This window comes from Microtus ochrogaster, chromosome 10, assembly GCF_000317375.1.
Source record: "Microtus ochrogaster isolate Prairie Vole_2 chromosome 10, MicOch1.0, whole genome shotgun sequence".
Lineage (NCBI taxonomy): Eukaryota > Metazoa > Chordata > Mammalia > Rodentia > Cricetidae > Microtus > Microtus ochrogaster.
In genome coordinates, this window is record NC_022016.1 from 45,225,136 (window position 1) to 45,242,669 (window position 17,534).

General features: G+C 54.0%; 1 protein-coding gene across 1 annotated transcript in view; it reads right to left on the reverse strand.

Annotated features, from left to right (window-relative positions):
* Aldh4a1 (aldehyde dehydrogenase 4 family member A1) overlaps positions 1-17,534 on the reverse strand; it is a 24,592-nt gene that overhangs the window by 3,858 nt on the left and 3,200 nt on the right. Inside the window, exons 2-14 of the mRNA XM_026782203.1 lie at positions 11,798-11,891; positions 11,616-11,708; positions 10,606-10,653; positions 9,791-9,946; positions 8,194-8,343; positions 8,041-8,115; positions 6,826-7,013; positions 4,671-4,744; positions 2,958-3,154; positions 2,733-2,780; positions 1,906-2,058; positions 1,252-1,373; positions 319-437 (exon numbers count right to left, since the gene is read on the reverse strand). Of these exons, the coding sequence (XP_026638004.1) occupies positions 319-437; positions 1,252-1,373; positions 1,906-2,058; positions 2,733-2,780; positions 2,958-3,154; positions 4,671-4,744; positions 6,826-7,013; positions 8,041-8,115; positions 8,194-8,343; positions 9,791-9,946; positions 10,606-10,653; positions 11,616-11,708; positions 11,798-11,891 (1,517 nt within the window). The remainder of the gene's footprint in view (positions 1-318; positions 438-1,251; positions 1,374-1,905; positions 2,059-2,732; positions 2,781-2,957; positions 3,155-4,670; positions 4,745-6,825; positions 7,014-8,040; positions 8,116-8,193; positions 8,344-9,790; positions 9,947-10,605; positions 10,654-11,615; positions 11,709-11,797; positions 11,892-17,534) is intronic.

Sequence of the window (17,534 nt, forward strand, 5' to 3'; positions counted from 1 at the left end):
CTCTCTCTCTCTCTCTCTCTCTCTCTCTCTCTCTCTCACACACACACACACACACACACACACACACACACACACACACACACACTTGAAGAGACAGACTGCCTTAAATGCTACATGCTGGTTACATGGGTAGAAACATTCACAGCCCTCCCCCATTCCTCAGCTTCCTCCCCTGTACAATAGAAGAATGGCCTCCTAGCGTTGGAAGCCCCTGAAATGATTGCTTTTCAACATTCATACACCGCACAGTGGGCTGCTCTGTTCCTAGTCACAGCCTTCCTATGGCCTTTGACCAGGACCTGCCTCTCACTCACTCACCAGAGGCCCGGGCACCCCCGAAGGGCTGCTGGCCCACCACGGACCCAGTAGACTTGTCATTGATGTAGAAGTTGCCAGCGGCATTCCTCAGCATCCTCGTGGCCTCCTGGACAATTGCCCTAAGAGACAGGGCAGTGATCAGAGGGGCCGCCAGCCCCAGGTCTGGCCTCCCAGCTAAGAAAGCAGCCATGGTAGGAACAGGATACTTGCCAGCTACTAGAGTGGGCCCTGGGCAAGTGAGTCTCCCAGGCTCAGCTCCTCCCCTGGGGCCAATGGGAGGCCTGGGTGGAGAGCGCAGGGGATCGGGCTATAGCTGTGGGGACAATGGGAGGCCTGGGTGGAGAGCGCAGGGGATCGGGCTATAGCTGTGGGGACAATGGGAATGGGAGTTCCCAGTCTAACCTGGCCATTCGTGGAAACTTAGCTAATAGCCACACCCCATGCTTCCTCTTGGGCTCCATGGAAACTTAGCTAATAGCCACACCCCATGCTTCCTCTTGGGCTCCAGCCCCACTACCGCCCTCTCAGAGGCAGACACAGTTGCTAGCAGGGCCAAGGAGGAAGGAAAATGCAGAGTCAGGGTTAGGGTGGCAGGTCCCAGATTAGATCTGCCTCTGCTGTGGCAAGTCTCCGCAGCACAGGGCAGGGCAGTCACCTAGCTCAGTGAGGTCCCAATAGGCCAATCATGAGCTCCCAGGTCTGTCCCTAGAGATTCAGACAGTGGTCAGTGGGGGGGGGGAGGGGGACTCCCGCTATCTGTTTCTAACAAGTCAGCCTGCTGTGCACCCTGTGTGGGGCCACCTGCCTGTCAGTCTAAACGTGCAGAGGGAAAGCAGAGGGGTTAGCAGGAACTGTGTCCAGGAGGTGGGGATGGAGTTGAGCTGGCGGAGACAGCACACTAGCTAGCACTGCTCTCCGGCCAAGGCCACTTACTTATCCTGGGCGAACACTGCCCCCGTGAGGCCATAGCTGGTGGTGCTGTCGACCAGCTCCAGCGTCTCTCTGTACTTCTCATCGGGGTACACATACACTGTGAGCACAGGACCAAAGATCTCCTGGGAGAGTAGAGAAGGGTTAGTCGCCTGACGTCCCCTTCTGGCCATTCTCTCCACCCTCCCAGGCTTCAGACCACACAACAGTCCTGAGCACGGGCAGAGCCTGGCAGATTCCTCCAGGTTCCCTCTGGTCTCCGCATGCCTGGCATTTGGCAAAAGACCCAGAACTTTTCAGCCTCCTTGCCATGCCCTCACCTGGACAGTAAAGCAGGAGTTTTCCCTGGTCCTGCACCACCACCCTATCTCAGGCATCAGCCACAGCCAGATAGTGAGCCAGTGAGCCCAAGCTGCCATAATCCCACAGTGGCTGTGGTAGCTGTGGCAACAGAGTGGCAGGCCACAGCCAGAACCAACAGTGACAAGAACAGAGTCTTGGATAGGGCTGAGCTCCGGAGCACAAGACCCAGGTCTGTTCACTCCAGCTGTGAGCCACTCCTGGCAGGCCACCCCTCCTCATACCTCCTCATCCATGAAACCAGTCAGCATTAGAACCCAGCATGACGCCCTGACAAGGACAGCCCATTGCAATCACCTCCTTCATGATGGGCTCCTGAGGGTCCTTGCTCTCAATGATGCACGGCTCCACATAGTAACCCACTGACTCGTTGCACTGGCCTCCCGCCAGGACACTGAGGCTGGGGGAGGAGCGTGCATGCTCCAGCCACTTCTTGATGCGGGCGAAGGCCTAGGGCAGGTGAGTAGGAGGGTGTCAAAGACAGCTGTCCCTCACACTCGCCCCAAAACACCTCTATCTAAAGGGCCTATGTGTATCTGTAGTATGCGTCTGTGTCTGATTGTATGTGTAGTGTGTATGTGTGTGTGATTATGTAGTGTGTGTGTGGTGTGTATATAAGTGCATGTGTGTGTTGTGTATGTATATGGTGTGTGTATGTGAGTATGTATGCATGCTATGCATGTGGGATCCGTGTGCATGTATATAAGAGTGTTACATAGTGTGTACGCAAGCTTCTGTGTGGTAAAGCCACAGGTATCCTTACATATAAACACACTCTGAGAAAAACATACAGAAAGGTGCATATATAGCTACATGTTTACATTTAAGCACATGATATGTGCATGTGGCTAGAGATGCGTTTTCATGGTCATACACTATGGTTTCAGAGCTGTGATCTCAAGTGCGCGTGTGTGGGCCTGTCTCTGTGTGTATACACGAGTGTGTGCACACATATGTGCTCTAGGGGCTTGCTGAGCCTGGCTCAAGGGTGTGTAGACAAGAGCTATTTCTGGCCACGGGTGATCCTGTCCTCTTCAAGGTGGGGGGGGGCATGCCTGGTTAGAAGCCACGCTGACTAGCTTGCCCCTCTCTGTCCTATATCTGTGCCCAGCACCCCTCCCTACCTTGGCATCAATCACTGCGGAGAAGAAGGTCCCAAAGTCCTCGGCAGGCTGGGGACAAGGGAAGGAGCCATGAGACCCTGCAGGCCAGAGACAAAGGGAGTCCCTTCCCCACAGCCCACCCCATATGCACAGAGCCCCAAGGAAGGCACCCTGCCTCAAAGAGCCAGAGAGAGCTGCAGCCAATCCCATCAGCCACCTGCTGGGTGCAGCAGAGGGGCCACTCACATCTCCCACTTTGATCCTGCTGTGCTCCTCCAGCAGCCGCCCTTTGATCTGTGGCCACAAAGACTGGGGAACGTAGAGGCGCGAGCAGGCTGAGCACTTCTGACCACCATATTCGAAGGCCGAGCGCACTGTCCCACTCACCACGCTGTCCACATCGGCCGAGCTGTGCACGAAATGGAAATTCTTCCCGCCACACTCTACAGGGCACAGGGTGTGGACGTGAATGGAGGGTGCCGGCTGCAGCCCAAGCCGCCACCCACAGCAATCCACAGCCCTGCATTCAGACAGTGAGAGAGAGCAATTAGAACAGAGAGGAGGAAGGGGGGCCACAAGCCAGGCCTGCCCCACTCCCCAGAAGGGGAACGGGAGAGCAGAGAGCATCGGCACCCGCTCCCCATCACAGATGAGAAAACCAAATGGTCAACATGAGGCAGGAGCACAGCAAGCCAAGCTACCAAGAGCCCATCCAGGCTTTCCTGAAACCCCCCAGGGAAGCCCACATATTCCCTTAGAAAAGACCTTCAGACTGTCACAGCACTGTCCAGCCTCAGTTTACCTGCTCAGTAACAACTGCAGGCAAAGGCACATACCCCCTGCCAGGTGCTGGAGGAAGCACCCTGAGCTGTCTCCCAGTGTCTCAAGAACTACCCCCACTGTCCCCCCATCTCAAAGATGAGTAAACTGAGGCAAAGCAACGAAGTCATTGGCTCCACGTTGGGCCAAGGCCCTGAGAGGAAAGGGCCACCCACACCCTTCCCTGCAGGGTCCCCCATTCATCTCACAAATAAAAGGACCGAGGACATGAGGGCTAGGAAACTGTTTTTTTTTCTGTGTTGCTTTGGAGCCAGTCCTGGAACTAGTTCTTACAGACCAGGCTGGCCTCGAACTCACAGAGATCTGCCTTCCTCTGTCTCCCGAGTGCTGGAATTAAAGGCCTGAGCCACCACCGTCCAGCCTAGGGCTGGGAAACTCAAATGCTACAGCCTACCCAGACTCACTGTCAGAGGTCAGCCAGCTCAGGAAGGGCCTTCTCACGGGCCCACCTCACACTAGCGGTTAGAGGGTTAAACCGACAGCCCCAGCTTCTGCTGTCGAGTGTGCCCCAGACAGAACTTCCCATGTTCTACAAACCTCTTCATCCACAGAGGCTTTACAAAACGGGGTTCTGTGGCCCGGGGAGTCTGGGAAACATTACACTGCCAGTCATGTTTTCCAAGTCTATAAATGGAGTACTCAAGGCCCTGCAAAGCCCTGTGGAAGAGGACTCACTGGCTTTGCTTCACACAACATGTGTCAAGCTTTTGTGACCAAGGAATGGTTTCTCAGGAGTTATCACTGTCAACGAGAGGTGGCGCTGCTGTCCTCTCAGGCAATTTCCTCCTCCTGTCCCCTCCACAGAGATACACACATGCACAGACCAGGCTCCTGCCTCCCCTGCTCAGACCCATGCCGCCCGCCACAGCATCCCCCCCCCCCCACATATGTGTGCTAACAGCTAACAGAAACACAGCCCTCAGTTCCACACACAGGCATGTTTAAATGCTCCGTAGCCACACGTGGCTCCCGAGGGGGTCGCTGCAGAGGCAGATAGAGAACTCTTCAATATGGGTTCCCAGCAACCCGAGAGAATCCTGGCCATTCCGCTCTATCTCCTGCTGTCTCGTAAAGGCCCAGGAAGAGGGTCCCTGAAAGAGTGTGAGGGACGGGGCTTACCTCCGGCCAGGCGTGGGAAGGTACGGAAACGGTCCAGATTCTGGGCCACCTGCCTCCACAGATGTTTGAAGGTGCTAGAACCAAAAAGTAGGGTGTCAGTGTCAAGACATCCCACTAGAAGAGGCCAAAAGGCCTTGGGAGGAGAGCCAGCTGTGTGTACCAGGATGTAACTAAGTGGGTGGTGGCAGCTGGGATGGGGGTTAGGGAGCAAGGTGGCACAAAGAAGGCCCAGATGCAAAAACGGAAAGTGCTGGTTAGCTCTTTCTGACACAGGACTATGTGATCTTGGGTTCATGATGTAGTATCCCTGAGCCTTCAATTCTGCACCTCGTCTAGAACAAGAACCGTCCATGTGCATAGACTGTAGCGTGAGTTGAAACTTCTGGGCACTCAGGGCACACTGCAGTGCCTAAGAAGGAATACACAGACCTGTGGCTATGAGGGGCATCCTGGCCCAGCGCCTGGCCTGACCAACCAACCCAACAACTCAGGCTGTGTGCCCCCAGAGACTCCGCCTCCTCCCCAGGCTTCACTGTGACCAACCTCAACACCACAAAACAATAAAAATGCTAATCACCCAGCCACGGTAGCTAACAGTAATTTACAGCTTTCCTACCTTCGGCCTAGCAGCTTGCCAGAGCGTGGCAAACAGGGGCCAGGCCCACTCCGCCTGCTAACAGGCAGAGACCCGAGCACTGGCAGAGAAGGCCTTTGGGGAAAAGGCCTCCTCAGCAACCTTCAAGCTGCCATCCACACCAGTGATCCAGGCAGGGAAGGTGCAAAGAAGCCACTGTAGGTGTCCCACAGCAAGAGTTAGCTGCAGATGCAAAACGGGACACCAGGCTGTCCCTGTCACCTCTACCCAGATGCCCAGAAGGCTCCTCGGTCAATGATATACACAGAACTCCACTTTCCCCAAGCCTGTACGTCTGACAGGGTCTATCCTGGTCTACAATGTCCTCTCTGCCAAGGCCAGAAGGTCTTGGACCCACACCCCAGCCCTGCAGACTGCCAGCGGCTTGCCACGCTGCTCTGCCCTAGGTTCTAACATCTCTGCCTGGTCCGTGGCCATTATTCCAATCCCTGGAGCCCACAACCTCTGGAGCAGCCTCAGCCAGTTCCTAGGACGGGATACAGTTGCAACGGCCAGGAGGGCCAGCAACAGGCAGACCCAAGATATACAGACCCAGGGCCTAAAGTGGGACTGGGGGAACCTACAAAGTGTTGTCCACCTCTAGCTAATGGCACCATGACACACACAGGCCCAGGGGGACCAGAGCACACACAATATGGATTTCTAAAATAAAACAGTCCCAATTAGACATGGCTGGGCCATCGCTATTGGAAATCCAAGAAAATAAAGCCAGTTCAATAGGTAGCCCCAGCCTGAGACAGAACTGTGCTTACAGCTTCCCTACCACCTTCTGTGTCTCCTGTCACCTTCAGCATGCAGCTCAGATACTTCTGTAGATCCCAAAGGCTCCTAGGAGCCTCTGGGCTAAACCTGAGAGGTGGGGCCCAGGGAGGCAGGGCTGGGGCAGATGGTCCAGTCTTCCCCCCAATTCCACCCTCCAGGCCCAAGGGACATGGCTTAGCCTGTAGGCCCCCTTGGTGTCCTTCCCCTTTCTATCACCCTGTCCCCACCCCCTTACCTATGCCTGGCAAATCCTTCACCCTTTTCCAAGAAGCAAGGCCAATATCTCCTGTCTTCAGCCCGCCCACTCATGCCCTCTATGGTAGAAGGCTGCTCTCAGCCTCACAGCATCCTCCTTTCCTATCCTTTCAAACACTCAGCAAGACAGGGACCACCGCCAGGAGGTGGAGGCGCACGCCTTTAAGCATAGCACTTGAGAGGCAGAGGCAGGCGGATCTCAGTGAGTTTGAGGCCAGCCTGGTCTACAAAACTTGTTCCACGACAGCCAGAGAAAGCCAGTCATGAAAAAAACAAAACCAAAATCTGAAAAAGAAAAAAAAAAGCTAGGGGCCCACTGTTATTTGACTGATAAAAAAAAAAAACAAAACAAAACTAGATTGAGAGAGGATGGTCACAGAGAGAAAGTAGGTATTACCAATGTGTGACCTCTGGGTTCACAGCCCCAGATGGCAGCACTATTTTCCTATACCTGTGCCCGACCCCATCCCCGCACGGACTTACGGCACACTGCCTGTGAAGTTGATGCCACAGAGGTGCTCTGAGCTGGTGATCGTGTCCCCGAACGTTGGCCCATCCGCTGGCACAAACTGGATGATGTTGGGGGGCAAGCCGGCCTCCCGGAGGACGCGGTAGACGGCATAGCTAGCCAGCATGGCAGTGTCACTGGGCTTCCATAGGACCACGTTGCCCTGCCGGAAAGGTGTGAACGTGGCTCACAAGGTAGTGGGATGCCAACCACACCAACCATGTACCCCACTGCACCTCACCTGATAGCACGGACACCCCTACCTGGAACCATGACACCCCATGTCCCCCCACCTAAGCACCAGGTGATATCTATCTGCACTGTCTTCAGAGGATCCTGCGTGGAGGCCCTAGGCTTCGCCTCTGACTCGAGCCTGGGCAAAGTCCTGCCCTCACTGCAGGCGAGGGCTGTTCTCGGTGTTCTGGGTCACTCCTGGGTGTGGCTGAGCAAGTACAGATGTTTTGCATGTGAGTTGGGTCGGAGCACGTGCAGCATCCATCATAGGCACCAGAGGGGCCCATCCGAGGATGCAAGAGGCTGTCCCTGTGCCTGGATATAAGACACACATCGGGTACAATGCCCTGCCTGGGGTCCAGGCTGCTGGGTCAACACCAGCCCTCCTCCTGCCCAGTCTATGGAGGATTGGCCAGTATTCCCCATATCAGACTGGGAACTCCCACAGGTACAAACACCTTTCCTCAACAAATTCCTATCTGTCCCACTGCTTACTAGTCTCAACAAGGAGGTCCCTACTGTATGTCTCTAGTGTCACCTGGCAAAGAGCATAGGGGCGACCACTTCTCTCATTGCTTTTTTAGTTAAATGACAACATCAGCCCAGTGCCAATGGCTGTCACACACCATCGCCATCGGCAGTCGCTGGACCTGTGGCTCGCTCTCGCCTGGACCTCCCTGGTGTCTAGATCTCCCTCCATCTCTGACCCTCCATCTCTGAAACCCAATGATATGCACCCCACCAAACACGCATAACTGCTCCTGTTCAACAGAGGTGAACACTGTGCCTCAGCCTGGAGTCTCCCCCAAACAAACAAGGCTATGCTGGGACCCAGAGCTTATCCGCAGCCCCTGCTGCTACCATCTGCACTTCTCCCATGCCTGAAGGCAGGGGTTGTGTTGGTTTGAGATCTGGGACATGACTAACTCTAACTCCCCTTGTCCCCGGCTCCTCACCATTAAAGCGGGTGCACCCGCCAGGTTGCCTCCGATTGCGGTGAAGTTGAATGGGGAGATAGCCGCCACGAAGCCCTGAGGACAGAGGGTGAGGGTGAGGCACAGCCCGAGGCTCCCAGCAGCCCCTGTGGCCCACTACCTGCCCCGCGGTACCTCCAGACCCCGGTACACCACGTGGTTGGTGCTGGGCGGCACGCTGATGGGCTGCTCCCCCTCCAGCTCCACAGCGAACTTGGCGTTGAATCGAAAGAAGTCGATGAGCTCTGCTGCAGCGTCGATCTCTGCTTGGATCACGGTTTTTCCCTGGTAGGAGGGTACCCTATGTTCAAGGACAGCAGACAGGCCAGAACCAGCCCCCCAAATGGGAACAAAAACCTTCAATGGGCTGACCAGGCCTGGCCCCAGGACTGAGGAGGGAAAGGATCTGGTTCTCAAGCATCCAAACCTCCTCCATCAGACAGACTAATTCACGCTGGACCAGAAAAATACCCACTGACCATCTTGGAGAGCTACACGGCTCATAATTCTTGGCATACTGTCGGAGGGTGCTGCCTAGGAGGCTAAGACTTGCCTTCAGAGTGCTACCTGAATCCCTTGAGTCTCAATCAAAATAAAAAGAGACCCTAGTGTGACAGCCCACACGTCTATGTCCGTCCTCCTCACAATTTCACTCACATCATAAGCTCAACACTGAAAAGGCAGGGAGCTGTTATCCTGCTTCTATGCAGCAGAGGGCGCTCTCACCATGGAGACAGGTAAGCCGGTGGAACTCCATGGGCTGCCTGGGGCAGTTAGCTTCTGTTAGGGGAACTCTTGGAGTAGGCCAAACTGTGCCCTTCTCCCTAGCCCCTTCCTAGCAGTATTCGGCTCAGTTGAAAAGCCCATTTCTCAGACTCCATTTCTCAGGAGACATCCTTGACAACTTAAAGCTGAAGTTCAAGCAAGACACTTCTCGCAGGGGCAGTAAATATATACGCTTAGCATCCAGCAGCTACCTGAGCTGTGACTATAAGTGACAAGGGACAGAACACTCCTGAACGGAACAGAATGGCCCTTCTAGGCCTGGAACACCAGGAAGCACCAGAGGACAGGATGGGGCCAGACCACATGGTCAGGGTCCCTTCTAGGCAGGAGAAACTGGGAAGAACTAGAGGAGGCCTGGGTTTCCCACAGACTCCTGCTGAGTCCAGACTCCATCACAGGCAGAACAGCCTGGCAAGGAAGGGCACAGTGACTAGGGAACCAGACAGAGGATGGGTGCAGGGGCCCCGGCTATGGGATGAGAACCTGGGAGAGAGACCCAGGTGGTCCCTGAGTCAGGAACAACTTTGTGGATGTTTAAAAGCTCCCTCTGATGGCTGCAGGGAGACCAGAGGCAGGGTCTGACCTGCAGCTCATGAGCCTCGTGAGTCCCTGGATGGCTCCACATACAGCCTGACACATTTGTAGATGGCAGTGCCATACAGTGATGTCGGAAGGCTAGCAGGGCAACTGATGATCCTGAATGACAAAGGCTTGGCCCAGAGTAGGGGGACAGGAACAAAGGGGAGGTCATGGGCCATGACAGGACACATGGGCTCAGCACAATCTGCCTAGCATGGTAACCTATGTTACACCCCCGACTCCAAGGAAAGTTTCTGGGAATGTCTCCAAGCCTCCAACAGCTCCTGGCACACAGAGGAGGCTTTTCAGCTGATGTCTAGTGACAGGAATGGAGTAAGCCAGCCTGACAGGGCCTGTCAATCCTCACCTGTCCCACCATGGTCTTGGCGAGAACCTCAGCCCTTCGTGGCCCGCTCAGCATATCTGCCGCCTTCAGGAAGATCTGGGCCCGGTCTGCCACGGGCTTCAGGTCCCACTCTTTCCTGGCGGCCAAGGCAGCTTCAATGGCTTTGTTGAGCAAGGCCTGGAGAGAGAGGAGAGAGAGGTAAAGGACTGCCTTCTGATTGCCCAGCAGGAAGGGTCCCAGGGCATAGAGGAGGGACCGGAAGGACACTAGCTACCAGCAGAAAGCCCCCAGTCCTGTCCACACTGCTAGAGACAGCCTGTCCTGCTGTCATTCTGAGGCCTTTCAGCTGCTACAAAAGAAAGCCCCTGCCCCGCTTCCGCCCATGGTCTAACTAAGGGAGTACTGCATCCTTGGGATCCGAGGGGTTCCAGCCTTGCTGTTAAAATCATGGCTTGACTCACTAGTAGCTGCAGGTGATCCAGACCCCACCGACCCTCATGACCACGTGGTACCAGCCATCAGCCCCTCCCATGGGCCCCCTCTCTCACTCTCTGCCTGGTTTCCATCTATGTCTCTAACTGCTCTGGTGCAAACTTACAGAATCTACCCCTTCCCTCCCCAACAGCCCTCCCCAGATCTCCCTGAAGCAGAGGACCATTACAGGGAATGTTCAAGTGCTGCCCCCACTCTGACCAACACAGCTAGAACTTGGCTTAAGTTAACCTATATGTGACTGGTGCGGTGGCAGGCTCAACCCAAAGACTCCCAGGGCCAGGGAGAGAGGTAGGGGGGTGCACCCAAAACGGGCAGGGCAGCCATGGTCACCAGGGACTCACCTTGTCCGCATAACAGAACTTGGCCACTTTGTGTCCATGGTTAAAGGGCTGGAAGAAAGGGCAGGGAGCATCATGGTTCATAAGTAAGGCTAAGACCACAGACATCTCTGCCTTTTGTGGGAAGCATAGCCTCCATGTTCAGTTACACATGCCTGGATCCCAGCTCATTCATCTACGGCACTAGGCCACGGCAGCTCCCTCCTCCTCCCCATCTCTCCATGCCTAGAAGCCGCGCACCAGCCTCTGTTAAAAGTCCTTCCAACAGGCCTGTGAGACAGCTCGGCGGGTAAAAGCGCTTGCCACTCGGGCTCAGTGATCTGGTGATCTGATTCTGTTCCCAGTACCCACCTAAGGGCAAAAGGAAAGAACCAACCCCACAAAGCTGTCCTCTGATGTCCAGAGGTACCCTGTGCTCAGTCACAGAGCTATGGGAACACACAGGGAAAGGTAAGGTAGTTCTGGCAAACTGGATCCAGCACACGGTGCTCTCGGAGTTCTAGCTAAATAGACTCATTGGCAAAAAGGCCAGCCCCAAGGGCCTGGAGAGATGGCTCAAAGGTTAGGAGCACTGGCTGCTCTTCCAGAAGACCTGGGTTCAATTCCCAGCACCTACATAGCAGCTCACAACTGTCTGTAACTCAAATTCCAGGGGATCTGACACCCTCACATAGACATACAAAACACCAACGAACATAAAATAAAATTATAAAAATTAAAAAAAATTTTTAAAAAAAGGCGAGCCCTTCACCCCTCCCCACCGCAACCGAACGCTCTGTGAGTTTCCCTGTTCACTGTGATTCACTGTGGTCCACCCTGGTTTCTACAGGGCTGAACCCAGTTCTCTGTCCCTAGCTTACAACTGACCCATAGAAGAAACCGCCAGGGACAGACACACTCTTCCCAGGATCCTTCTGTGGACATGACTCACGAGTGGGCTGGGCATGGTACCCTTTGTTCTAAAGTTTTAGACATCCTAGGAATTCAAATTCTGGGAGGTGACAAGGACTTACCGACAACTGGTACTGCACATCAGAAGTCCACACCTCCTCGTCCCCGACAACACAGGGGATGGCTTCCGTCTGGCCTTTCAGGTTCTTCAGAGCCTGGGGAGAGGCACAGAGATGTGGATGGGAACTTCCGGTCTCTCTTTGCTCCATGTCCCACACACCCTGGGGACACCCCACCCTGTTACCTTCTGCAGCGCATCCCGCTCGGGGCTGCCCTGAGTGAACGCTAAGATGGGCTCATTGGCCACCTTCAGAGAGGAGGTGTGCTTCCAACGCAGCCTGGAAACAAAGCATGGAAAAAAACAACAAAAAACCAGGTAAGTCAGCAGCTGCTATGCCAGTCCCTCTGTTTCCACAGGTGGTCCTGGGCTGACCCATGTGGCTGAAATCCAAGCAAATCCAGAGTCTGGGGAGACAGCCGGCTTTGGTTCGAGTCTAATACTTAGAAGTCATACCTCTACCACTGTGTCTTCCGTCACATGACTTGCCTGCTCTGAGTGTTTCGAAAGCGACTGAATGAGAACCCACATGGTTACTTGAAGTCAATTCTGTATAGGTTGGAGGCCACTGTCCCTTCTTTTCTAAAAATCACCCCACAGAATCAGGCTTTCTCTGACATGGAACAGGCAAGCCTGTGAGAGCTGAGTCTCTCGGTGTGAGCCAGGGAGATGCCCTCGGCAGAGAGCCAGCATTCAGGTGAGCACGAGCATCAGATGCAGACCATGAACTTGGATGACGGGCCTGAGTGCTGGGCACAGCAACCCTGGTCTGGGGAACCAGCGTCAGGTTCCCACAACCTAGCTGACCATTGGCCTCCACCTTCTTCCTTGACTGGGGGTGCAAAGGAGGGAAGATGGAGGGGATTAGAACCAACACTCGGGGTCCATCATTCCGGAGCTAAAGTCCCAACTCTTCCACTTCCCAGACATGAGATGTCCCCTCAGCTGTCAGCTTCGTGTGTAAATGAGGGCAGCTCAGAGGACACCTTAATGCTGGCAACATTCACAGAGCACAAGGCCCCAGGCCAGGCCTCACCAGCTGCTCAAACAGCTGGCCCTGACAGAACAAATCATCCAGGCATTTTTATAAGGAAAGTTTATGAGGAATGTTCAAGAGGAAGTTCCACCCCCAGCGCCCTCCCTCTTCCATTTCTCTCCAAACCCTGCTGCATCTCAGACAGCCCGTAACTGGCTGGGTAATCGGGACTGCCCTGGGTTGGTGTTGCTGGGAAACGAGAGGGATGCTAGAGTTGGGAGAAAAGCCACCCCTCTGAAAACTGTGGGTGCGCAGTGGCCTGGACCATGCTTAGACAAAATGGGAGCTGTCTGGGCTTCATCTATCTGGGTCAGAGCGATGCTGTTGGCTGGGCCTCCATTAGCACAACCATGCTCAGCAGGACAGAGTGGCCAGGCTGAGGGAGTGGGGTCATGTGTTTCTTTTATCATGGAAAGGAATGTGAGGGCCCAGAGGTCACTTGGAGGGAGAAAACAAACCCATGTGGGGTGGGTGTGGCCCTAGGCCACATTCCAGAAGGAAGGAAGAGCAGAAAGGAGGGATAAACACAGGCAAGGAGAAGCCTATAGGGTTGAAGTTGAGGAAGAGAGACATTCACTGGCAAGATCTTGAAGAGGAGGGAGGGTAAGCATCTAGCTGGAGGCGGGGAGAACGTCCACGCTCCCCACAGTAACACCCACAGGCCAAGTCACCCTCCTTCCTCCCACCCTTGTCTGGCCAAGAAAGCATAGGTAAGATAAGACAGCTGCAGCCCCCAAGGCTACCCAATCCTGCCTCCCATGAGCCTCCTGTTCCAGTACAGGACAGTGAGGCCTGGCTCCTAGGGTTACTATGGAGACCAGACAGTTAAAAGAAGGCAACGTTGAGAAATCCACCATGTCTCCTCCTCCTGCAGTCCCGGGAACAGGGAGAGCAGAGGCAGACATCTCTAGGGATTGACTGTGGAATGGTAAAAACCTCGCCCGTGCTTCCTTAGCTGGACATGGACTGAGTCCAGCAGGGCTCCAGGCCTCACCCTACCACCCACCACGTTGGACACTGCCGTTTCTGGAAACAGATAAACCAAAGCCAACACCCCTGTCCATCAAGATCCCTCTTGGTCAGCAACATTCATCACCATCTCAGCAGAGGAACCAGAATCAAGCTCACCTCCCGCTGTGTGTGAACAGGCCAGCCGTCCCTCACCCACCGGCTCTGGACAGACTTACCCAGGCCCAGGAGTTTCCAATGGCCCCCACACCAGGACAGCATTCAGTTAGGAAAAAGTCAGCGTGTACCCCACCCACACCAGGCCTTTCCTCCCTGCCACCCCCAAACGTGATGCCCAAAACAGAAACCCCACAGAGCTCCCTCCACCTTTCCTGGGGCAGCAGCCCACTGTGACCTCAGGCTCACAGGGATTTTCTCTGGCCCTGGAAAGTCTCCAGGCCCAGGAGAGACTAGTTCAAAGATCAAGTTGAACCTGAGTCAAGCGGTGTCAAAAATAACAGGCGTCTCTTCCAACAGGCAATCTTCCCCCCTTAGGCTCGTGGTCCGACCCTGTTTGACAGGCACCCCTCCACGAGCTTAGATGAAGATGGAGCTGGATCAGTCCACAAGACTCAGGGCCTCTACGACAAAGGTTCTCAATGTCACAACCTTGTAATACAGTTCCTCATGTTGTGGTGACCCCCAACCATAAAAATACTTTCATTGCTGCTTTGTAACTGCAATGTTGCTACTGTTACGAATCATAATGTAATTTTTTTTTTTTTGAGATAGAGGTTTGTCAAAAGGGGTTTCAACCCACAGGCTGAGAACCACTGCTCTAGGAGGACTCCCCAAGGACCTTCTAGGCAGGATGGTTTCATTCGTTCATTCATTCATTCATTCATTCATTCTTCGTTCATTCATGCATGCAGCCAGCACACTTACCCCACAGCATCAATACAGAGTTAATCCACCCACCCAGCTGTTTATTCTCCGCACACTTCCAGGACCCAAAGGTCCTAGTTCTGGATGCAGACTTGACCCCGCTCTCAATTCTCTGTCTGTGGAGAGGAAGTGCAGGGTAGGGGTTGTACCCAACTTGGATTTCCCTAGCAATCTGCGAAAACACAGCCCATGCTCCCCTTCACCCAAGAAGCAGGAGATGTCAGGATTTCCAGGAAGAGCCTGGGCCAGCAAACTCAGCACTCTTTAGGGGAGGAGATGGGGAGGTAGAGGGCACAGGCTCTACCCCGTCCAAGGGTCAAAGTGCCACCAGCTCGATTCAGAGATGATTCATCAGTTGCATCCCCTCCTCCACCTCCAGGCTGCTCGTGCCAAAACCAAAGCTACGTGACCCCGTCACATCAGCACTGGGGAAGTGCTCTGAGAAACACACACCTAAGCAACTTAGTCATTGTGGACGCACCATAGGTCATCAATTCAGAAACCTCACAGATGGAAGCCACTCTAGAGGGGGCCTTTGTCAACCGGGCGATGCTGTATGCAGGACATGCACTATGGCGCCCTGTTTTGCAGACAGCAAGCTTATTGTATTTTATTTTGAGACAGGGTCTCACTATGTAGCCCAGACTAGCTCCAAACTCGCTATGTAAAAGATCTTGAAGCCAGGCGGTGGTAGCACACAGCTTTAGTCCCAGCATTCAAGAGGCAGAGGCAGGAGGATCTCTGAGTTTGAGGCCACCATGATCTACAGGAGCTAGTTCCAGGACAGGCACCAAAGCTACAGAGAAACCTATCTCAAAAAAAAAAAGATCTTGAACCTCCTAAAGACAGGCTGGGATTACAGGAGTGATTCTCTGTCCTGGGTTTATGCAGCATTGGGGATGGAGCGCAGAGCTTCATACATGTTAGGCTCCTTGGGCTCCGCCATGAACCCCCAGCCCTCCGTGAGAATTATATGGGACCACTACTGGATGAGGGAGTGAGGTCCACGATGGTCTTCACAGCACAGTGAGGACTATATTTTATTTCTTTCCAGCGTGTCACAGCCCACAAGTGACGATCAGAAAACGACTTGTAAGAGTCGCTTGTCTCCTTAGACCAGGTGGGTCCAGAGAACCAAATGCAGGGTATCAATCAGGCTTGGCAGTAAGCGCCATTACCCATGATGCCAGCTGCAGCCCCACGACCCAGCGCTTAACATGAAAACTGGATCAGGGGAGACTCAACCTAAAACCTCTCTTTCTAAAATGAAGATTCTGGATCCTCGGGTTCGTTCCCCACCACCACATCCCTTGCAGGACCCCCAGCTGCCCTACCTTTTCCCCAGACCCCCCCCCCATGTTTGGATGCCCCTCACAGGTGAACCCCCCAGTCTGAAGGGGGTTCCTTTCCCATTATCTCCAAGCCAAGAAGGGGTTCCCGACGGAGCCTGAGCATCTTGCTCTTGAGAAAGCATCCAGCTCCTGGGAGCAAGCAGCCTGTGCCCATTCCGGCACATAATAAACACCGCCAGAGAAAACACTTGGAAAGTAAAAGACCCCTGGATCTGAACTTGGCCCGTACTCTCCTGCCAGCTAAATACCCCACCAAGAAGAAAGCAAAAGGAGCTGTCTTGCTTCCTTTGGCCTCCTGTTTTCCAGGTGTAATCTGGGGCCTGATAAGGCAAATCCCCTTATCAGGCAATTAGGTGCAATCAGGGTAGCAGCGGAGGCTTCTGGGGAGGGGAAAGTACAGGGCTCGGGGAGGGCAGGTTATGTGAGCACTTTATCATCTCCTGAGCTCTTAGGGCGCTGCTGCGCACTGAGACAAGTGAGGTGCAGACACCGTCCTCACGTCGTTTCTGTTGCTACGATAAAACACTCTGACGAAAAGCAGCTTAGGGGGAAAAGGGTTTATGCTGGCTCACAATCCAGGTCTGCCTCTGTGGGGAAGTCAGAGGCAGGTGCTTGAGACGTTAACAGTCACAGTCAAGAGCAGAGGGAACACGTATATGCTCTGTGTCACATGCTCAGCTCAGGAGCCTAGGGAATTGTGCAGCCCACACCGGGATGGCTCTTTCCACAATTAACTTAATTCAAACATTCCCCACCCAGGCCAAACCAAGGTAGCCGATCTCTCACTAAGACTCTTCCCAGGTGTTCTCAGGTTGTGTCAAATTGACAAAGCTAACCCAGGTACCATCTCACTTATCCACCCTCCCAAGGCAGCAGGCTGCACTGTGGCCTCTTTTTATGGAGGAGTAAACCGGATTACTCCTTTGCAGCTCATGGTCACAGCTCATCTGTAATGGAACATACTTACGGCTCTTTTTGTCCTAGAACTTGCTCTGTAGACCAGACTGGCCTTGAACTCAGAGATCTACCTGCCTCTGTCTCCCAAGAGCTGGATTAAAGGCACGTGCCACCAAGCCCAGCTTAATTTATGGCTCTTCTTACTTAAGAGATAATCTCTGGTCAAAGAACAGCTCAGTGACCCAGCCTGGGTGACAGGACAGGTCAATCCCCTGACCACACACATTATATCAGAACCACTCACTTCCCATCTAGAGAAGGAGAACCTCCTTGGTTAGACGACAGTCACTAGCACAGCCACTACTGTGTAGACCAGGCTGGCCTTGACCTCACAAAGATCCGCCTGCCTCTGCTTCCTAAGTGCTGGGATCAAGTGTTGCCCTGTTATCCTTGGTATTTCTGTCAAGGCTGACCACCCAAGGTAGCCCACTGTGGTTGAGAGATGGGTCAAACTACTCAGCATCCATGAACTCAATTAACCCCCAAGACAAACCTAGTGATGAAGTTAACTATAATCCCAGTTACTCCGAGGCTGGGGCAGGAGGACTGCCAAATTCAAAGCCAGCCTGTGCAACTTAGTAAGATTCTGCCTCAAAATAACGGTTAAAGAAATTGGCTGGATATTTAGCCCTGTGGGAAAGCACTTGTGTTATATGCACAAGGTTCCTGTACTGCGGGGGGGGGG